Source organism: Hypomesus nipponensis, chromosome 24 (assembly GCF_054491055.1).
Source record: "Hypomesus nipponensis isolate SF chromosome 24, ASM5449105v1, whole genome shotgun sequence".
NCBI lineage: Eukaryota > Metazoa > Chordata > Actinopteri > Osmeriformes > Osmeridae > Hypomesus > Hypomesus nipponensis.
In genome coordinates this window covers 6,993,611-7,015,223 of record NC_140384.1, presented here as the reverse complement: position 1 = coordinate 7,015,223, position 21,613 = coordinate 6,993,611, and the positions used below count along the sequence as shown (strand labels likewise).

Here is a 21,613-nt window from a genome sequence, read left to right as displayed (position 1 = left end):
ATTTTGCAATTTTAAAATGTTTTTCTCAACAATCATCAGGTATTTTACACAGTGGCTGATGATACCCAAGTTCCGGCTGATGGTGACACCAACATGTTGACATGGGACACCAAAGCATTTGAAAAATGGTAGGCTCATAGCTGACCTACGGTTGCTTACTCTGAGTAGAAACGACCGTCGGATGCCCTTTCCTCAACTTAACAGGGATCATATCGGTATCACCATGTTTTTATCTTGCTGAAGCGGGGTGCAGCTGTCAGTTTCCAGGCAACAGTGTAACTTGGCTTCAATGCTCTCCATTGTTCGAGAGGCTGTGTATGTTAGAAGCTAAAGACAAAGACGCAATAAATGTATTTCCAATTTAAATCTTTAATTACCAAAATAAAAAGTTTACCATTCCGAAATACAAAGACCAGACCTTGCACACGATATAGTTCTACACACCATACCCAAGGAAAGTGCAACCTGCTCAACTGCTGTTGTGGTTTGCATGTGACATCGTATCTGTGATAGCAGCTATGTAGATATGTGATACAGTACAGTGCTTGATATTTTTTAAGAGCAGAAGGGAAAATTAAGTATTCAGTCCCGTGCCTTGATAAATGTCCTCATGCTCTGCTTCTAAGCTTAGGCAAATCCATGAATGAAAGTGAAATCATCTGACAGTGAAACATAACTCTTTCATTTAATAATAAACTAACCTAATCTGATGGACATCTTGAACGTGTCATTACACATTTAAATTAAATGGAAAAAATATAGATATGTACATCTCAGTGATATGAAACAATATTTGCAACTATATAAGTCACTTTTTCATTCTGTATTGTTTACATACAAGTGTCTGTAGACTTGCAGCTACGTCTTTGAACAGTTGTAAAAAAAAAAAAAAATGTTTTAAGTTACAACTGAGCAGAATATTGATGATCCCAAAACACAATAATAGGAATACATCAGCAGTCATAAATGCATAATAAGGTATTCCCTTGACTTCCTAGAAAACAAAGACATTCATAACGACACATACACAACAAAGTAGGTATGAAGACGAAAGAAAACAGTAAGAGTATAGTTGAGTTTCAGTTAGCACCCGTTCTGTTTTTGTCACAGATAATCCACAGCGATATTGCTTTTATCAGAAGACATAACACACGGTAACAAGCAACCAGTATAACGTTTAGACCATTACAGAGTGATAGCTCGCTAATATTCATTCAAGAGAAGTAAGCTCCCAATCCTGATTCATGGATGCAATTTGATGTGAACAGTGGTGCACACAATTGGTAAAATCTGAAAATATGCTACAGATAATCGTATGACATGCTAATTATCAAACATACACACATACATAAGGTGAGAACAAGGGTGAGAAATGCAAGAGGGAACCCCACTTCTTATTTGGCACCTACATCACTCACCCTGCGGATCTCAATACAGTTAAACACAGTATATTCATCATATTTATCTTACTAAGATATGCAGCAAGTGTCAGTTATTTTTTTGTGTGTGTTCTGAGCATGTTCTCAGTCCATAGGTAGATCCGTGAGTGACACGTCATGTTAGACAGGATTGCACGTGTTTGAATACCTCACATTCATATTCAAGTCAACATTAGTAAGAAAAGCATGACAACATCGACATCTTGGGAGCAGCACGCGTGTTGGGTTACGGAATGATTTCACGTGAGGGTGGATTTCATTGGTCAAGCGGTGGCTTGACCAATGAAAACGGAGCAAATCCACAGATAAAGAGTCTGGTAGGTTTGTGAGCTGCGTGGTTGGTCTCTGACACGGATGGTCCCAAACGTCCGCTGGAGGAGGGGGGCGTGTCTTAAGGAAGTGGTGATGAAGGGGTGGGGGTGAGGGGGGTGCGGGGGGGGGACGGGTTAAGACTTGAAGACGTGCACGGCCCTCACCACGTACTGCCTGCAGATGGGGCACTCGTTCATCCTCTTGCCGCACTTGGTGCAGGTGACCATGTGTCCGCACTCCAGGAGCACACAGTCGATCACGGCGTCCATGCAGATCCTGCACAGGCTGTCGTCGTGGCTGGCCAGCTGAGAACGTTCGCCGTCTGCAACGAGCCAGGAAGAGAGCTGAGGAGGAGAACTCAGGGAGGAGGAGGGGGGGGGGGGGCTCTGCAGGGGGGGGGACAAAGTGAGGAGGGCACCATGGACTGTGGGGGTATGACAGTGTGACATAGGTCCTCAAGAGCTCACTCAGATATCCCCTCTTATCCCGAGTGCTTTGTCTTGGAAAGGTCACTTACTACAAACCAGAGAGCATGCTCAACACAGGTTGACACATTGGAAATGTCATTGTCTAGGAGAGGGGGGGGGGGTTGTTTCCCTGACGATGAGACTATCCTTGTCAAAGATTTGAATCTTTACAAGGCTTAAACACAAATATATATCTAGCATTGTAAAATGGACTTTGATACTTCAAAGTATGGTTTGAAGTTTGCAGATGTAATAAACACAACGGCCACCCCATGGTTCTGATGAGGAGACGGATAGGGGGATGAAATGCAAAAAACGGTGCTTCCTGGCAAATCGCTTAAACGGATGAAGAAAAAAAATCATGAAGCACTTCACACCAGAGCGCGAATATCCCAGAGGACGTGTGGAGGATGTGTATCTGGGTGCGGGGCCGCGGTAGACATCGCTAGACTGTCCACAGCTCCAGGAGGGGCGTTTGTGCTTCATGCAGGTTCAGTAGGGACATGACGGCGAGTCACAGACAAGTGGACTGACTGGGGTGAGCGAGGGGGGAGGGGGGGTGGACACTTCTCTGATACCTTACCTCCAACTCCACCGTTGCAGATAGGAGGTGGGTAGGCTACCACTTGTGTGGAAGGAGTAAAGTGACAGACATGTAATAATGACTCTGATAAGGATCATTAAATATGTTATTCTTTGTGTCAATCCCACGTTTGAAACTGGATTGTGGTCAGTAGAGGCTTGTGAAGGGTACCGTGGAAAAAACACGAGAGAGATCGGTAATCTCTTACCTGCAGTGACAGCCATGCTCACGTTTTCCACTGGAAAGGAACAGAAAACACGATACTTTAAAGAGATGACACATCCGTTTCTTCATAGCAGACCAGTTGCACTGTATCAAGTGAGCTCAATTTACACTGAATTATTGATTCCTCGCAGCAAATCGAAGCAAAAATAAATGTTACGGGGCAAAGTAAAAGCTAAAGCCTTACTGCAGGGGCCCGGGTTCAATTCCAGCCCGGGCAATTTCCAGCATGTCCTCCCCTTGTCTTTCTCTCCCTTCCTTCTTAGCATTTGTCTTACTATCTCTATCAAAGTATTTTTCCAACCACGGTTGCTGTTGCCTGACAACAGGCCTGGTAGAGATCCCCACCTGACTTCCTGTTGTCCTCGGCCTCCTTGTACAGCCGGCCCACGCGCTCCACAAGCTCCCACTTCTCACAGCACCCCGAGAAGTTGACAAAGTTCCTGGCCAGGATCTCCTTCAGCTGCCGGACAGACAGGCACTCGATGTCCCTGTGGCTGGAGATGTCGGAGAGGGAAGCCCGGGCCTGCCTCTGTGTCTGAGGGCTCACCTGCGGGGGGGAGGGGGTCAGGACTAGCGTCTGTAATCGACTGTGATCACACCCCGAACGAGAATTTTGTGTACTGTATTTCACGGAAAGGAATGGAGAATGTTGGAGTAGGTTGCCTGAGAGGATTGTGACTGACGGTTTCAACAGAACCGCTGAGGAGATATTCACCTCTGGAGTGTGATCACTGGGTTCCAGGTTCAAGAGGGAGAAAGACGTAACATCGCCTAGATCCTAGACAGGTAACAAACACACACACACACACACACACATACACACAAAACCACACACAACTGAGTGCTACAGGGAGTAAACACCATAAGCCATTGGCAGTCTAAGGTAGGCTTGGCCAGTTGTCAAGGATTAGGATTAGTAATCCATAGTTTGGGCTCATGATACGTAGTGAACAAATCTATTTCCAGTAACGATTACAGCACTGGCCACCACCTGAGTATTTAAAGCAGAGAACTTGGAATGATCTATTCCAGTAAAGAAGGCATTTCCATATCAGTCCTAATGCCTTCCAGCACTCTCTGTTCCCTTCTCCCGGTCACAACATCCTGTATGCTTTCTACAGTAATAGTCTGTGTGGCTCCCAGCAGAATACTGATGTTGAGACTTCTCAGCGGTAAACAACATGATGGCTATCACATCTGTTTTATTACCTGAACACACAGACACATGCTCAGGGTTAGATCAGGTTCATGTAGATACCCTTTCCAAGCCCAGGAGAAAGAACACACACACTACACGTGTGGTTAACGTGTGCGCGTACCTGATTGGTCCCCGAGCTGTCACTCGGGCTGAGCGCTTCGCCCTGAGACACGGCGAGGGCGGTCAGCTCGGACGCCGAGTGCGCCGCCGAAGGGGGCGGGGTGTAGAGGACGCGGGAGCTGAGGCTGGCCCTGTCGAGGTCCTCCTCCTCCTCTCCCTCCTCCTCCTCCCCCTCAGCCCCCTGGTGACACATAACCAGGTCCACCAGGTCCTCCTTCTCCCTGCAGGTGTCCGTGGGCACGTTGCGCAGCAACAGGTACTGGCGCAGGTCTTTGACGCGCAGGCGCATGAGCAGCGGGCGTTGGAAGGCCGTGCCCTTCAGCAGGTGACAGGTGGCACAGGTGCGCTGGTTTTCCCGGAGCACGGAGCACAGCGAGCAGAAGCTCTTCTTGCATTCGCAGCAAACATGCTGAGGGGAGGAGAGAGGAGAGAGAGTGTGGAGATGAAATGGGGATAGGAACCCCACACAGCGTGACAGGGACTGTGATGCGGACAGGCCCGAGGCCAGCTACGTTTTAATAGGTTTTGTACATCCCGCTCACCGCCTGCTGAAACTCCTAATGTCCTTTCATTGTAATGTATTTTTGAATCCAAGTGTGGATCAAATTTGTATCCATATCTGGTTTCAAATTCGGAAATAAAGTCGCATTCATCTCCAGCTGAATCGTGGCGAGCAGTGGGCGTACGACTGGAAAGTGGGCCGTCAGAGCTCAAACGAGTCTTGAGGAAACAGATCAATGTCGCTGCATTCTTCAATCATCCACATCTGTTCCCCTCCCTCTGCAGACAGCCAGACTGGAGGCTGTTCCTCGCTTTCATGTCAGAAAACATCAAACGGTAATACACGCAAGGGGGGGGGGGGAATCAACCCAAGGCTGCTACGGTAACCAAAAGACAGAGAAGGGAACACGCGCAGTAAAGGAATGGAACCCTGTGCCCAGCTGACGACGACTCCATCCTTTGGGACAACAGGACAGACAAGAGACTTTGTCATTGTGCGTTTCTCAGCTGGGTTTCGAGCGATCCTCATGAGAGGTCAAGGGTTTTGAGGTTGTGGGCTAAATCTGGTTGAGAAAGTTCAGCCTAATTACTTGTACTCTACATTTCTGTATCCAATCAAAATGGTCAAATCATGCTGACAAAAGCCCTGTAGTCGAGAGTTTTCTGACGCAACACTCCATCTCTATTTAGAGTCTCTGAACTGGATCAATTTGTGGACGCATTAGATTAAAGCTCAATTTTAAACATCACCATTAGATAATGAGAACAGATTAGAAAACATAAGTAGATTAATGTTATGGCTATTAGACATGTCAACAGTTTTCTCAAATCAACCAGACTATATCTTTATCGTCATCTAGTTCCCGTGAGCATGCTCGTCTGGGTAAACTCGGGAGTCAGGTGGCTGAGCGGTGAGGGAATCGGGCTAGTAATCTAAAGGTTGCCAGTTCGATTCCTGGCCGTGCCAAATGACGTTGTGTCCTTGGGCAAGGCACTTCACCCTACTTGCCTCGGGGGGAATGTCCCTGTACTTACTGTAAGTCGCTCTGGATAAGCGTCTGCTAAATGACTAAATGTAAGTGTAAACTCCTTACCTTTCTTCGGAACACAGAGAAGGCCTGTCCACAGGCCTTGCAAACCAGGCTGGGGCTCCCTGAGGTTGTGGGTGGGTATGTGGAGTAGCCCGCGCTGGGGGCAAATCGAAAGGGTCCTGCTCCCGCTCCGAACCCGGGCTGCTGGCCTCGTACCGCCCCCGTGCCCATGACTTCATTCAGCAGACCACAGCACGAAGCCCACATGGACGAGGCCCCCGCCTGGCCAATCACACAGACACGGAACACACGGAACACACAGAACACACGGAACACACGTGAGGCCCTACGGTCGCCTCGGTAACGCCTCCCTGTCGAATGTCACGTCGCCCCGGGTAACCGGCGCACAAGTCAACGAGGCATACCTTCAAATGAATTGGTTTTGTGCTCAGATGTGGTTCACACAGGTTGCGGCACATGTGATAATAGTGTCTAAAAATAGAGTGGCCATGGAAACACAATGTCATAATTCTACAAGAAGGCCTCACGTGTACCTCCTTCACTCAGTTATACCCTGGGATAAAAGCAAACATATCTGGTCATTGCATGCGTATAGGAGCTTGTCTTTACCAGACAAACCAACCCAATCACAACACAGCTAGTCGCCTTCTTTTTCAACCAATAGTATTCTATATGGTAAGCCTTCAGGTAAAAGTTGAAATGGTGCAATAAAGTAGAATACTGTGGAAGCGTGCAGTATGCGTAATTTAGTTTGTTAGCTAATCTAAAAACCTGCATGATTACCTTTTTCCTAGTATTGACCTTATCTGACCAAAAATGTTGAGTCTAAAATTGTGGAATAGGTTTATGCAACAGGTATCCATTTCAAGGGTGGTAGTTCACTCCAGTTTGGAGACTAAGTTGCATTATTTGCATTATTGCAACTATTAAATGTTGGGTGTCTGAACGTAAGAAAATGAAGAACCATGTCGTGGCTATAGAAGGAGTGAAGCGTGACTAAAATCAATTTATAGAATGAGAATCTATTAACCAGTTGTAATCGACCATCTACTATACCGTAATGATCATTATATACACACTGATCCAGACTTCAGAACGGATGCCTAACTGCCACTGAAATATATAGCTACGTACAATCTCTATCCTTGCACGTTGTTACTTAAATAAATTAGACATTCCTTTAAGCTTGCTCAGAGAGAGCATGAGTAGCATATTGTGCAAGCCAGAAAAATGTCTCTATCATCTAATTGTTAGTCACTCATGGGCAAAAACAGTCAACGGCATAGACATAGGACTCAGTTTGCAGGAAATCAGGTTTCTTAGTAGATGATAATTCCAGGTGATCTAACTAATTAGCTACTGTAGTTAGTTATCTTCCAGGGGTTGTGTGCATGATTTAACAAGCTAGCTAACCAGTATAGCTTGTGGCACATACTTACATAATTGAGCCCTTAGACAGCTTGGTTATTCAGTCATACTGACTTTTGCTTCAACTATCTAGCTAAACCATTGTAATAAGCAAAATGCAGATAGTAAGTAGCTATCTACCTGCTATATAAGCTGAAATAAGATTTGGTGACTGGTTTAACGTTAAATGGTAGATGCAACTTAAATTGCATCAAGCGCTTTAGTCTACAAGCTATCATAAAGAAAGAAAGTGTACCTTCATAGCCACTCCGAGTTCAGGGATTTGGGAAAGTAAATTGATAATCTAACCATTGCAACAGTCCATTCGATCATCTCTTAATAAACTGACTGTCTTAAGTATATTGCTCAGAGAGGGATATCTTCTTGCATGATGAGCTTGACAAGATAGCGAGCCCAACACGGTCTGATAGACATGCTCCCCACCCAATCAGAGTAAGGATAGCTGCAGCAGCTCATGTAACGTCCAATCATATTTTATGGGTGTTGACCTGCACTGACGGTTGGCCGCTGCTAGACATCACCAAAGCAAAATTATGCAAATACTGTATTACTTAGGAAAGTTAAAATTTTTAATATGCTGTATTCATATCATATTTACATTTAATACAGTATTGCCTGATCGATGTGTCTGTTCCCACACTGCTGTACGCTGACTGTTACGTAGCGTCAGAGCGCCATTGTTGCACTGACGTAAATATCGAGGGACAGAGGAGGGGAGTTTGAAGCTATGATTTTAGAGTGTCTTTAAAAATGTAGCTGAAATGATAGTTACATTTATTTTGATAAGCAGCTAGCGTTACATGCCAATAGATAATCCGTTGCATTCGATTATATAGATTTTTTTTGGGCGACGCTAATAACTAATATTTGACACTTTACTGCTAGCAAGGTAGCTAGCTACAGTCATAACAGTCCATCGTTTAGGCTGTTTGATCCTCTTAGTTTAATAGTGCTATTTAGGAAACTTCTGCATTAATTTTGCAAAACGTGCAAGCAACATTAGTAATTTTCATACGGGTTAAAGATTTGAGTCTCATTATTACCTATATCATTTAGCTAGGTAACTCTCCTTTCCAAAATAATGGCAAGCGTTCATGAAAGTTTATATTTTAATCCAATGATGACTAATGGGGTAGTTCATGCCAATGTATTTGGCATCAAAGATTGGGTCACTCCCTACAAAATTTCTGTTCTCGCCTTGCTATACGAGATGACCACATCAAAACCTATTGCTCTTCAAGAAAGAAGGCGATTGAACAAACTAATTCTGCCCCTTCAACAGGTTTGGCTATGCTTCACACTTCTATTGCCGTTGACAGTCAATATTCTCTGACCTGTTTTTACCTGCTGTTATTCATTTGCTACTGAGAAATTAAGTGTCTCTTCATTAAGGGCCCTGACCTGAACCTTGCCCAGTTTCTGAAGAGTGTTGAAGAATGTTGCCCTCAAACGGCATATGCTGTTAAACTCAGGTATGCATGGCTTAAATGACATTCTGTCAAGGTCTGCAGACAGTTTTATTTCTGAGTCTTCTGAATTTATTTTTCAAAGGTTGCATGAGATGGCGGATGGAGAGCTCAAGGATATGGAATACTTCTTTGCCACCCTTCCCAATCCATTCGCCGCTTTTGATTCGGAGGCTTACAAAACCAGTGTTGTTGGTGGGTATTAATGATATGTGATGAGTAGGATATTTGAAAGGAGCGGTGTCGTGTATTGAGGCAATTAGGTATTGTAATGACAATCGTCAAATGAGTCTTTATCGTGTCTTGTGTTTTAGGGCTTTTTATGAGACACATGCTTTTGGCCTACAACAAGCTGTCATTCAGCCAGGTGTACAAGCTGTACAAGTCCCTGCAGCACTACTATCACAGTCACTATGGCCAGCCCAGTAACGGCCAGGGGGAGGTTCCTGCGTTGGCTGCTGATGACTCCGACATGGACCTCACCAGCACAGACGACACAGTCGGAGACAGGATGGAGAAGAAGGACCTGGAGACGCCCCTTTCCAAGTCAGAGCTCCTCGTTTATGAAGACTTGGTGGTTGCAGAAGCATATGTTGCTATCCTGTGTGTTATCAAATTGTCAATCGCAATGCTTAAAATGTTGATGACCCCCTCCCCCTCTTCTTGTGGTTCCTGTCTTTCTTAGGGATGACGATGCCCCAAGCAGAGGACCACTCTCTCAAAAACAGGCAGAATATTTTCTTGCTCGACAGGTCAGTGCGATTATTCATTGTGTTTGTGGTACTTGGGCTATAGGATTGCCCCGTCACCTGAAGCATGTATTGGACCGCTGTGTCGATGTTCCACGGTTCCACGCAGGCCTACCTTCTGAAGAACGATGAGAACAAAGCGCTGAAACCAGCAGCACTGCAGGACGAGCTCAACAACATGCTGAAGTTCAACCCCGATTTCTCAGAAGCGGTAAAGTTCACAAAAAACATTTGTACAGCTTTTAGTTTATTTAACAGTGACGTACATTACATTTATTCATTTAGCAGACGCTTTTATCCAATTAAATAAATAGTCAATAAATCCCCACACAGGACTTAAGGTGCATCCTAATAGAGAACCTAACGACGTCTCCTCCTTCCGCAGCATTACCTGAGCTACCTGAACAGCATGAGAGTCCAGGACATTTACATCTCCACCCACAGTCTGCTGCATTATTTCGACCGCCTCATCCTGTCTGGGAGCGAGGGCAAGAGCAATGGAGACGAGGGCTACGGCCGCAGCCTCCGCTACGCCGCCCTCAACCTGGCAGCCCTGCACTGTCGCTTCGGCCACTAGTAAGCAGGTCTGGGCAGTGGGAGGAGTCTCATGGAAGCACCAGAGATGACTCGCTGAGATGCTTTCATCCACCTTCTTGGTTCCAAACTGAGGTGGTGGTTGTCTGGTTGAGTTGAGAAGGCTGTTGAGCGCTTCCTTCTGAAATGCAGCTTGTTGTTTGGGCTCAGTCAACAGGCAGACCTGGCTCTTCAGGAGGCTATCCGCATAGCGCAGGAGTCCAACGACCATGTGTGTCTGCAGCACTGCCTGGTACGAACTGTACTAAGCCAAAAAAAGACAAATAGTATGTTTATGTTGCAATTGTTTTTTCAGTTGTAGACTAATGAATGAATGAATGTGTGTGTGTGTCTCAGAGCTGGTTGTACACGCTGGAACAGATGAAAGGGTCGGACAGCTCGGTATTAACTGAAGACTCGGTCAAGATAGCCGCCCATTTCTGTCTGCCGGTAAGGGATCCGTCAACCTTCACTCTCTTTCTTTATCGCTTTTTCTCTCTCTCCGTTTCTCACCCTCTTTCTGTCTCTTTCGATCCGTGTCTGTGTTAGTACCTGGCGTCTCTGGGCATCCAGTCTCTGGTCCAGGAAGGGGCTATTCAGGGCCGGAGGGCTCATGAGCTGATGGATGCTCTGAAGGACACAGACATCCTGCACTGGAAGCACAGCCTGTCAGAGCTCATTGAGATCAGCCTGGCCCAGACCACGTCCATATGGAGGATGTATGGCAAGAGGTCAGTCTCTTACAGTCAGGCGCCGTCAGATCATAAGCTGAGTGTGGCGACGAGACAAACCCTCAGCAGATGGCTGTACCAGCCGTGTGATCATGTCGAGTGCTGTTGGTGTGTGCGATCGATTCCTGATTCCTCCCACCTGTGTCTCAGCACGATGGCCAATCAGCAGGCCCAGCTTCTCCTCAACATGAACAGCCTGGAACAGGTGAACTTCGGCGTCCATCAGAACAACACGGAGCCCTTCTGCGTGGCGCTCTGCCACCTGGCCGCCCTGCACGCCGAACAGGTAGAGCCCCCGCCGCCGTCCGGGGCGCGTGTCGCACGCCTGCTCCGCGCTGCGTGTGTGTCCGCGTCGCCCTCCGTCCCTCCCGAGCCGACCAGGGTTCTCCCTCCCCGGCTCCCTGGGCTCAGGCTGGGGCGGAGGCAGACCGAGCCTGGCCTGACGTGTCCCTCTCCCTCCACCGCAGGGCCTTTACGGGGCTGTGTCGGAGATCCTGAAGCATCTGAAGGAGCAGTTCCCCCCTCACACTCAGAACGCCATGGTGAGTCAGCGACACGAGATGACTTGTTAGAGCGCCGTCTGCCCGGGACATACTGTTGTGAATATTGTACGTCACTTCTTTTTCTTTTTCTTCCCCCCCTCTGTGAACCAGCTGTGGATGCTGTGTGATCTGAAGATCCAGTTTGAGAGGTCGATGAACGACGGGAAGTACCACGTGGCCGAGCCCCTCGTTACAGCCATCGCCGCCTTGAACAAAACCGAAGGGCTCTACAGGCAAGTTCAGAGGGACGGTCTGGACCCGTGGCCCATTTGGCCTCTGTGCAATTCTCGGTCCAGTAGATAATTGTGTGTGTGCGTTCCGCTGACAGGAAGGCCCGGGTGCTGAAGGCCTTGAATCGCACCACAGAAGCCTACAGCATCCTACAGAAGTTGCAGCTCCACTGTGAGAAGACCAAAGGCACAGAGATGATTATCAGGTAGACCACGGTTCCAAGGGGTGGTTTCGACATCCACTTGGGACAAGTCATGGCAGCTCTTGTGTTTGAATCGTACCGTGCTCGATCGATGACCCCGTCCTGACAGGAAGTGACACACGGACGGACCAGTTTGTGTGCTCGTCTGTTTCAGGGTGATGCTGACCACGGCCGAGCTCCACTGGGAGTCGTGTGAGTTTGCCACGGCGCTGCCTCTCCTGCTGCAGGCGCTGGCCTTGGCCAGGCAGCACCACCTCCAGGCCCTGGCCTCTGAGACCATCCTGCACCTGGCCTTCACGCAGGTCACAACAGACACCAGAAAACATCCACTCACTGGTCCAGTCACACGTCCAAACCCCTCACTTTGTCCTCACAACCACAAACCCAGCGACATTATACGTGAAGACAAGTATGAGTCAGGTGGCTGAGCGGTTAGGGAATCGGACTAGTAATCAGAAGGTTGCCGGATTGATTCCCGGCTGTGCCAAATGACGTTGTGTCCTTGGGCAAGGCACTTTACCCTACTTGCCTCGGGGGGAATGTCCCTGTACTTACTGTAAGTCGCTCTGGATAAGAGCGTCTGCTAAATGACTAAATGTAAGTATGGTACTAAAACAGTCCTTTAATAGTAGTTCTCGTTTCCCCCCTGCAGCTGATGCTGGGGGTGCCTGAGCAGGCGTTGAGCGTCCTCCACGAGGCCATGGAGCCCGTCCTGGCCCACGGCGCCGTCATGGACAAGGGCCGCGCCCTGCTGCTCACCGCCCGCTGTCAGATGTCCAGGGCCGGGCCCAGGCCCCTCCCCCAGAAGCAGGAAGGTAAACCACCACATCACACTTCACCGGGCCTTCACCGGGCCTTCACCGGGCCTTCACTGGGCCTTCACCGGGCCTTCTGTGCCGACCCCGAAATCAAAGTTTTTTTTGATCAACGTAGCATCTCGCTCTCGCTCTCGCTCTCTCTCTGCTCCTCACCTCCAGCCCTGGGCCTGGCTGTCCAGACTCTGGAGGAGGCGGCGGGCTACTTCTCCCTGCTGGACTGCAAGGAGCGCCTGAGGGATGTGTACTACCTGCAGGCCCAGCTGCACCACTCCCTGGGACAGGCGCCTCAGCGCAACCAGAGCGCCCTGCTGTTCAGACTGCTGGATCAGGAGCTGCAGTCACCGGCGGCAACCGTGGCAAGGCTCTGACATCCATTAACACACAACGCTCATTAACACACACGACCTGCGTGCAAAGTCGACCGTCAATGACTTGCAGGTTTGGTTACTTCCTTGTCGTGGTTTTATAAATGCGATGTTTGAAAGAATCGGCATAAGAATTGTGTTTGTACATTAAATATCAGACTGTAACTGTTAAATTTTTCTGTTAGTCCATTTCTCCTTTTCCGTTTGGAATTCGTTTTCTTGACTTGGCCTGTCATGCCCACTAGATGGCGATCACAGCACAGAAAACAACCAGAGGAAACGGCTTGCACATCCTGGTTTTACTTGTTGTTTATCCTCTCTGTGTGACCCAAGACACTGTGGGAAGAGACACTGTTGAGGTGCTGCTGGTCCCGTCGTTTGTGATCATTCTGGACATTGTCATCAACATGATCAATGTGCTTCGAGTTGTGGCATTAGTGGACTTACATGACGTCTGGTAAAGCGGTCAGAGGTCGCTAGTCCGGGGTGTCTAACAACCCTGTTTGGAAGGTTTCTCTCTGTGTACGGTGGGATTCATTTATCAAGCGCTGTCAAAGAGCGCCAGTTTTACCTCCATGATGATGAATGATAGTAATATCACAGCCAGCCACAAGATGAATGTTTCAGAGAGAACAGTTCCTTTTTTTTTTTGTGCTGGAAGAAGAATGACAATGAGGAATTTGTTTCAGTGAGGGAATTCCCTTATAGTTATAACCACATTTATACTGTAACATAGTGCCAACACAGGGACAATTAGGGAATAGGGAAATGAGATGTCTGTAGTCCAATTAATTGATCTTTGTGTGTGTGAAATAAGCTGAATTGCGGCGGTTGTCCTCCTGTATTTCATAGAAAGGGGCCAATGTTGCTGTGAAACAGAGCTCATTTCACAGGTTGTTCAGGTTTCCCAGATGCAGGTAGATGAACTCGTGACAGGTTTTAAAGGTTATCAGTGTGCCGTGACAGTCCAGACCACAGCTCGCCTCGCCCAGGATGGCGTGGGTCGAAGAGGACTATTTGGCACGGCACGTTTGAAACACATGTTCCTTTTGGTTTGCATAAAGAAGCTGAGTTTAATTCAATGTAAACATTACCTAGCGCTGGTATGTAAATAATTAGTTCCTGGAAGTCGCATAATCATGGTTACATATGCAGAAACCCCTTTCCTTCAACTCTGGGTCTTCAGTTAGTAACTCCATAGTGACAAACAAAGCAAATTTGTACTCAAATTTGTTGGCTGTTTGTAAAAAATACCAGGCTCATACAAAAACTGAAACTAAATGTAATCTTTAGAAACATCTTTACATCTTTGACAAAATCCTCACAGGAAGACTTGTTAGGGTACATGTCACCACACACATAGATAGATGGCCTTCTGCTGTTTATGTAAATGGATGCACTTTCGCATAACTCCTCTTGGTGTTTTTTCATGGGTGCTGATCCAAACCGCCTGGCCTTATACAGGGCACTTACAAAGAAGTGAAAAATAAATCTTATAAGCCTGTACCTCATTGTAGACTAAATGTGACCTCTTAAATAAAATGGTTATACTACGGTAATAATATGGATGTATTTATATCTGAAGACAGATGAAAGCTTACTGTGTATATATGAATTGCACCACATGGTTTAAATATTTCATGGTTAAGTGCTTTCAGAAAGAGAAGTTGAAAAAGAATTAACATGGAAGAAGCCTGGTCACGGACTCTGTTGACCGGACTACCGAGTGTAACTGTCTTTGTCATCCAGAGCCTTTGAGCAGTTTGTAAAGAGGAGGTGTCTGGACTCAGTAGTTTTCTTCCCTCTTACCAGTCAAAAGTGAAAACAAAGGAAGGAAAATGGCTTCAGTGCTGAGTTCATTTCGTGGATTTAGTGAAAGCCACTAGCTGCTATAAGCAGCTGCATATATGAAAAAACAAACACTTAACTTTTGTTAGAACACAAAAATTCGAACAAAAGGTTTCTCAGCTGTTTTTGGTATTAGTATTACTAATGGTACTAGGATTAGGTGTCCTTAATGACATGTTAAAGGTTTACCAAAGTTTGACCACTAGAAAGGTGTCATTTTCAAGATGGCGTTTTTTTGTTGCTAAAACATAGACATTCGATGTAAAAGTTAATTCTGAATTATCCCAAACAGAGGCCTGGGTGAGAACCCTCTAAAATGATCACTCATTTCAATTTGAATAAGGTAATACATGTGTAATGCATCCTACGTGTTTTTGAGTATATAGGTGACATTATACTAAACCCAACTAAACTAAATTCAAAATTTTCAGCAAATTCAGAAGATGGTGGAAGAGATTACTGACATTTGATATTGCTTGCCCCATCAAAATGTTGTTGGCAGCACAGTGTATACCATTTTGCTCAAACAAAATTAATCCTTGACTACTTCAACCACCCAACCCTCCTCTCTGGGAACAGTCGTTTTCCCGCAGTCTTGCAACAGGAGGGGCTCCACCATCAAAGTTACCCCAGACCAAATCATTGAACCGGCTTTGCTGTTCCAACGGTTCCTGATCATGTCGAAAACTGAACAGTTTTCACTGGTAGATGTAATGAGCTATGAGCTGCATTTCCTGCAGCCCTACAAGCCTCAACTACGGCAGGCAGTCACATGAGTTCTCAAGCAAGAAATCAAACAAAACTGTCCAGGATTCCATCCCACCAACTGAGCCGTATGTCCTTGACGGTGGCTCCCTCGTTCACTGCTTCCAGCTGACTAATATTGTTTTGTGGATAGTTCAAGGAAGCAGGACCAGGTTGCAATTGTAGTTTTGTAATTAATCATTGTGTGAAGAGGTTGTGTAAAGCCTTTCGACTGTATTTTGAAAGTGTTTACAATCCTACAATGTCTTGTTATGATAGATTCTGACAGACAAACACCCAGGGGCTCCACATGTAAAAAATAATGTATTTGTTCAAAAATGTTTAATAACAAGCATGGCAACAAGCATGGCATATGAACAATGCATGTTTAGAAAAATATATCTGCAAATGTATTTTTAGAATACACTATACATTCACTTAATCTCTACCGTTTTACTCGATATTAAACATGAACAATTTCTTTCTTAACACTCTGCATCACAAGAAATAAGAAAATATCATTTAAATTAGCCCATGGTAGCAAATAAGCAGCAAATAATCAAGCCCTTACCAACAGACATGGTCAGAGTTTGGATGAAATGAGAGAAACAGATGCTGTCAGATACAGATTCCAACCCGAATCCTCTTTCTCCTCATAGAGAAAAAGAGTAGTTAGCAACCTGTGGCTTTCATAAAGCATTCTGCTGACCTGAACATGAACTCAGGGTTGACACCATGACAGATCTGTTTACACGGTTAAAACATAAAGACTGCCTGTCCTTGGTTGAGATAAAACAGTCAATTCTCCACATTTAATATACAACCGTTTTGCCAGACAAAATACAAAAAAACACAGACATTTCACAATTTGTTACTCCGAGTCTCCCCTACGACATTGCAATGAAATCTCAGATGAATGGCTATTTCTGTCAAACAGAATTATTGCTCATTATCACAGTGTCAACGACAGCCTGTGTGGTATTTGATCGGGATACTACGCCATGAGGCTTTCTAATAGGTGTTTTATGTCTAATAGAGGATTCATCCCTTCCAGTTGGATTCGGAGCCACTGATGTGCAGTGGACAAGTATAGATGCAGTCCTGTTATCCCACTACATCCACAACTACACTCTCCTCTTCACGTCTACCAACAAGGATGATATGCTGATACAGCCAGGATTCAAAATGCTACTATCAGAGGTGCAATCTCACTTTTCTCAAAAACACAAAATAAATAAATATCGCTTTTAAAAAAAAGTCAGAAAGGCTGAAGACCATTCTCTGCGAATGGAAGAGGTAATGAAATGTGAGTGTCCTTTTAAACCCCCGTGAGTTCAAATGAACTTCAGTCCAAAGACGAGTGCAGCTGTGTCTCCTCGTCGTGGAGGCATTCTGCAGCTTGAGTCTCTCTCAAAGGTTCCCTGTGCAGATGTATGGTTCTGTCCTTATGTCTTTGACGAGACCCACAGGCTGGGGGAGTAGGAGGTTTCGACCGGCCTTAGTATCCCGCCGGGTAGCCTCCTTTTCTGGGGTCGGACTCTGCACAGAGTCTCTCCCCGTGCCGCACCACGGCTTGAACCACTGAACCTGGAGTCCTCAGCAGCTCTGTCACATGGTTCTTCTGTGTCAGGCCATCTAGAACACTCTGCCATACAATCACAGAGTCCACCACACACACACACACACACACACAAAGTAGGTCACATTTTAAGGTGAGCGTTTTCCTGTTCCATGGAACAATCAGGAGAATCTAAAAGAAGCTGGGACCTCGAGGGAGGCTTACCTTCTCAAAGCCGTCCTCGACCACGGTCATGTTGGGGTTGAGCTGATTGTGAACTCTGGGTTCGGTCACAGCTTTTTTAAGGTCATAATTGAAGAACAAGGAATTCAGAATAACCTGTGTGAAACAGACAACGGTCGCATTGTAAGAATCACATGTAAGGATGTGCGTTTGCGTGTGTGTGTGTGTGCGTGTTCTGTAAGCATGCGTGTGTATGTGTGTGTGTGTGTGTGTGTGTGTACAGGCTGACTCACAAGAGCTGTGGCTGTCGTTATCTGAGTTCCGCCTGAGGCTCCCACCACCATTTTCACTTTATTATTTTTGTCGAAGATTATGGTCGGGCACATCGACGACAGGGGCCTTTTACCTAATAGAATAAAACAGTACAACTAGAACAACCGGAAGGTTCCACACAGAGAACAGAGCCTGAGTGGTTCTAGTGGATAATGTTTCTGACAGGGTGTTTATCAGTTTTTCTCGCTCATCCTGCTGTGTCTCACCTGGCTGGATGAAGTTGTTCGGTGAAGGTGGGATTCCGAAGCCATTTGTGATGTATGGAGAGCTGAAATCATCCATCTCATCATTGAAAATGATGCCAGTTGATCTCGACATGACCTTTGAGCCAAAACTGAAAACAAGAAACAAAAAAAAAAACAAAAAAAGGATGAGAAATGAATGTAGATCAGAAAAAGAAAATACATTGTCAACTCAGTATTATTCCATGTACGTAAGAGTTAATCTTCCCTTTAGTGACTGCCCTGCCATTCATCTGCCCCTTCAGCCTTACTATAAATTGATAGTGCTGGTGGCCGCCACTGCACTCCCATCCTCTGCGATGACAGACAGGTGTGCTGTTCCGTGGTTATCAGGAACAAAGTAATCAGGCTCGTAGTAACTGTCTGGATGAGTGGTGTCATCAGTGATTTTTCTCCTGATGCCATTTGCAAAGTAGTCTGAGGTCATGTTGTGGATGAGCTGAGGGGGAGTATAACAGCATCAGCAGGAGAACAGGAGTTCATTACAGTCTTCTCTGGACTGCTGTGAACCTGAAGTGTGTCAGAGACGAAATAGGAATTTGTTTGCGACTGTTACTAAGACATGGAGGGTCTCACGTCAGTGATGTTGAGATAGCGTGGGTCCCCAAGCCTACTCCTCTTGGCATAAGCGAAACGGAATGCCTCTACGATGCGATGGTAGGTCAGGGTCCTTTTCTCTGCTGTCGAGACACTGGTGTCTGTGAAGTTGTATCCTGGGAAACGAAACAAGAAAGACATTTTTAATCATCTTAGGAGACAAGTACTTCAGAAGTGTTCTCATTAACGCCCAGAAAATTAAACATATCCATCATGGTGATGTATTGTGAAACTGTCACTTGACGATGAGGTCCCCATGCCTTTTTATAGATTGGGAGCTGGCGTTTTTAATCCAATTAGATACGCTCTCAACAAATCTTTGAGATGGGAAGATGTTTATGTGGGAGTACATAGATAACCAGTGTTAGACAAAACCAGCCTGGATTGATACCAGGACTGACAATCTCCTCCAAGACAACGTGGGTTAGGGTTAGACGATGAGTTTGTATCTGAAGTGTAATCCAGGATTGTATGGAGTATTTTTTTTGTTTACTGGACACACAGCATACCCTTGTTTTAACCCCTGCTTATCTGAACAAATCGATCGTGGTGTTCACACACTTCTTTAGTGACTATTAACCCGCTGGTTCTAACAGAGGCAGAAGAATTCCCAAGCAGGAGGCCCAAAGGGAGACCATGTTGTGGATCTGCACGACTGCTGTCACCAGCCGCCTGCAACACTGCTCACCGTCTACTATGTTGAGGATGAGAGCCAGCACCGGGCCGCTGGAGGGGGCGTCGGGGACGTGCATGGTGTACTCCCCCACGTTCAGCCTGGGGGGGTTTTCATTCAGCACGGGCCGGTAGTCCAGCAGGTCCTCCAGGGTTATAATCCCCCCTGAGGAGAAGAAGAAGAAGAAGAGCAAGAAGGCATCATAGGTTGGGTGTGATCATGTGACTGGTCATGTGATTCACATTTTCATGTGAATAGGTGCATTCGACTTCATGCAGCGCCGGCATTGCCTACAGCCAGCTGCAGCCCAGCTGACTTGTAGCAGCCAATGGCATTCTCAGCTTCAAGGCAGCCGGCTGCAGCCGACAGTCTGCACCGCTGGTGCTGCATGAAGTCGAACACACCTAATGTGAGTTGAGTCGGGCTGATCAGGACCTGCCGTCTGGATGTCCTCCACTATGATCTCTGCCATTGTCCCGTTATAAAACACGTCAGGCCCCTCCTCTGCTATCTTCTGGTAAGTCTCGGCGAGTTTGGGGAATCTCAGGATGTCATTTTCTTTCAAGATGTTTCTCTCAGAGTCACAAAACACTTCACTGGAAACACAAACGCAGGGAAAGAGAAGCAGTGCCAAATGGAACCAACATTCACCCCCGCAAGTTACTCATTCATAAAGGGATTCAGTGAGTTTGAATGTGGCTTTGGTCTGGTTTTCAATGGGAACAAAGGTAGCTGGAGGAGTTGGTCTCTTTGCAGAGAGTTGACATAGTCCGATTGTATTTGTTTCTTATTTGATGTTCTGTTTCTCACCACATATTAGCATCTCCTTGAATAAACTCTTTGTTTTTGAAGATGGCGTTGGCCAAAGCTTTTCCAATGGGGAAGCCATCACGCGCCAGAGCAATGCTGGGCACAAACAGTTCCTTCCATGGCAACCTGCCGTGTCTCCTGTGTGCCATCTCGTAACCACGGATCTCCCCTGGAATGGCTATGGACAATCCACCTGTCATACAGGAACAATGTTTGGACGTCTGACCTCTCAGGCACTTCCTAACCGCTCTGAGGCTGGAGACTCGCAAGACATTTGTGAAGATCCAGGATCATTTTTCCCCCAACAATTCTATTAAAGTCAGCATCTATCTTCCACATGTACCCTAGGGAATATTTCAGGAAACAAAACATTGTTACCTTTCCGAGACAGCTGGGTGTTATTGCCAAACATGTCTACAGTTGCGTTCATGGGCGCTGTCTCCCTAGCGTCGATGGTTTCAACCTTCCCTGAGAAATACAAAAACGAAGACAAATAAATCCAGGGTTTCTCGGGGTTCATCGTCAGCACATTTTCACATCCTGTTGGCTGTGGAAGCTTCTGGTCACCCGTATGGAGCCTGGTCTTCACGAACCTGTTGTAGCGTTGTAGATGATGAAATACAGCCCCCCTCCAATACCCATGCTGTGTGCGTTCAGAAGCCCCACACACAGAAGGGCAGCAATAGATGCATCCACCGCTGAGCCATTCTTCTTCAGAATGTCCCTGAACACACAAACACTCCTGAACCAGAGCACATACGCTGCAAGCACATTTTGCAAATTTTTTATATAGATTTATTACAAGATAATATACATATTTCACGTGTCAACACTGCGTTTCGCTGTCCTGTAACTGTGTCGGTGCGGGTGTAACTGTGCCCCCCCCCCCCCCCGTGTCCCTCCCAAGTCCGGGTGACAGTGGGGGAAGACGTGACTTACCTGCCCACCTCAGAGCAGGTCCCAGCGTCTGCTGCCACAGCAGCTCTGGAGTAGTAATGGTCTGAGGGGGAAATGGGACTTGGGTTTCCCATCCCCATGAAGACGCCAGCAAACAGCCCCAAAGCAACCACCAGCAGGACCACCACCCCAGCAACCAAGGCTTTTCTGACCATCTTCCTGAACAGGGACGGCAATCACACACGCTACATACGGATGTACGACACATTGATGTAGATGTGAATCTTAAAGTGAGTACGCGATAGCCAGCGTAATCATCATCATCGCCACCTTCATCCACTTCAGTGTGAACGTGACTTCACGCCTTTGTCCAAATAGAGTATTTTTTCGGAAACCATGCATCTGATAAACATTCGTCTGACTGTGACATTTTCTGTGGATTGAAATCATGAAAATAGAAAAACAGATTTATCTGAACCTGTGTGACAGGTGCAATCTCTGGTATTGCCATTCTCTCCGCTGTCTGGACTCAGGGACACGCAGATAAGCAGACAGCAGGCTCGTCAAATCAAAGGTGAGGCGAGACGAGCAGCTCTGTTTCCTCATGCTGCCAGCGTTCTGTTCCGGCCTACAGCTCTGTGCATCAGTGACGGTATCCACGGCAGCAGAAACACGGTCTGGATTATTCCTTATTCCACTGGCGTCCCTCACACAGCACGCAGGCCC

The 21,613-nt window shown here is 46.5% G+C and overlaps 3 protein-coding genes across 4 annotated transcripts; 1 reads left to right on the top strand and 2 right to left on the bottom strand.

Annotated features, from left to right (window-relative positions):
• Window positions 1-353: 353 nt before the first annotated feature.
• On the bottom strand, window positions 354-7,706 carry rnf34a (ring finger protein 34a). 2 transcript variants are annotated; one of them, XM_084690083.1, is made up of 7 exons: window positions 7,561-7,706; window positions 5,940-6,158; window positions 4,346-4,753; window positions 3,742-3,804; window positions 3,372-3,573; window positions 3,010-3,039; window positions 354-2,073 (listed from the first exon to the last, which is right to left on the bottom strand). In XM_084690083.1, exons 1-7 carry the CDS (start codon window positions 7,564-7,566, stop codon window positions 1,886-1,888), a joined length of 1,116 nt encoding a protein of 371 aa, XP_084546209.1. In that variant the 5' UTR covers window positions 7,567-7,706; the 3' UTR covers window positions 354-1,885. The 2 variants fall into 2 exon arrangements, with proteins under 2 accessions (XP_084546209.1, XP_084546208.1); XM_084690082.1 differs by lacking the exon at window positions 354-2,073 and having other exon boundaries at window positions 2,185-3,039.
• A 298-nt stretch (window positions 7,707-8,004) lies between these two features.
• anapc5 (anaphase promoting complex subunit 5) lies at window positions 8,005-13,175 on the top strand. The gene is made up of 17 exons (XM_084690792.1): window positions 8,005-8,607; window positions 8,718-8,797; window positions 8,877-8,986; window positions 9,106-9,337; window positions 9,477-9,543; window positions 9,650-9,751; window positions 9,926-10,116; window positions 10,285-10,366; window positions 10,471-10,563; window positions 10,663-10,844; window positions 10,995-11,130; window positions 11,312-11,386; window positions 11,498-11,619; window positions 11,715-11,822; window positions 11,974-12,121; window positions 12,472-12,634; window positions 12,797-13,175. The coding sequence occupies exons 1-17, from the start codon at window positions 8,407-8,409 to the stop codon at window positions 13,003-13,005; spliced, it is 2,301 nt and encodes a 766-aa protein (XP_084546918.1). The 5' UTR covers window positions 8,005-8,406; the 3' UTR covers window positions 13,006-13,175.
• A 3,917-nt stretch (window positions 13,176-17,092) lies between these two features.
• Window positions 17,093-21,108, bottom strand: ggt1a (gamma-glutamyltransferase 1a). Its single transcript, XM_084690540.1, has 12 exons — window positions 20,930-21,108; window positions 20,584-20,714; window positions 20,369-20,458; window positions 19,991-20,183; window positions 19,616-19,776; window positions 19,196-19,345; window positions 18,487-18,623; window positions 18,162-18,349; window positions 17,875-18,002; window positions 17,629-17,741; window positions 17,378-17,491; window positions 17,093-17,239 (listed from the first exon to the last, which is right to left on the bottom strand). Exons 1-12 carry the CDS (start codon window positions 21,100-21,102, stop codon window positions 17,093-17,095), a joined length of 1,725 nt encoding a protein of 574 aa, XP_084546666.1. The 5' UTR covers window positions 21,103-21,108.
• Between the last annotated feature and the right edge of the window lie 505 nt (window positions 21,109-21,613).

Excerpts from the sequence above, each read along its gene's own strand:
- anapc5 (XM_084690792.1), top strand. The coding sequence starts at position 8,407 with ATGGCAAGCGTTCATGAAAGTTTATATTTTAATCCAATGATGACTAAT. Across the intron at positions 8,987-9,105 it reads TTACAAAACCAGTGTTGTTG|GGCTTTTTATGAGACACATG; the intron begins GTGGGTATTAAT and ends CTTGTGTTTTAG. Across the intron at positions 9,338-9,476 it reads CTGGAGACGCCCCTTTCCAA|GGATGACGATGCCCCAAGCA; the intron begins GTCAGAGCTCCT and ends TGTCTTTCTTAG.
- ggt1a (XM_084690540.1), bottom strand. The coding sequence starts at position 21,102 with ATGGTCAGAAAAGCCTTGGTTGCTGGGGTGGTGGTCCTGCTGGTGGTT. Across the intron at positions 18,624-19,195 it reads CATCCTCAACATAGTAGACG|GATACAACTTCACAGACACC; the intron begins GTGAGCAGTGTT and ends TTCGTTTCCCAG. Across the intron at positions 17,492-17,628 it reads TAACGACAGCCACAGCTCTT|GTTATTCTGAATTCCTTGTT; the intron begins GTGAGTCAGCCT and ends TGTTTCACACAG.
- rnf34a (XM_084690082.1), bottom strand. Across the intron at positions 3,805-4,345 it reads ACAGCTCGGGGACCAATCAG|GATCTAGGCGATGTTACGTC; the intron begins GTACGCGCACAC and ends TTACCTGTCTAG. Across the intron at positions 3,574-3,741 it reads CCAGTGATCACACTCCAGAG|GTGAGCCCTCAGACACAGAG; the intron begins GTGAATATCTCC and ends TCCCCCCCGCAG.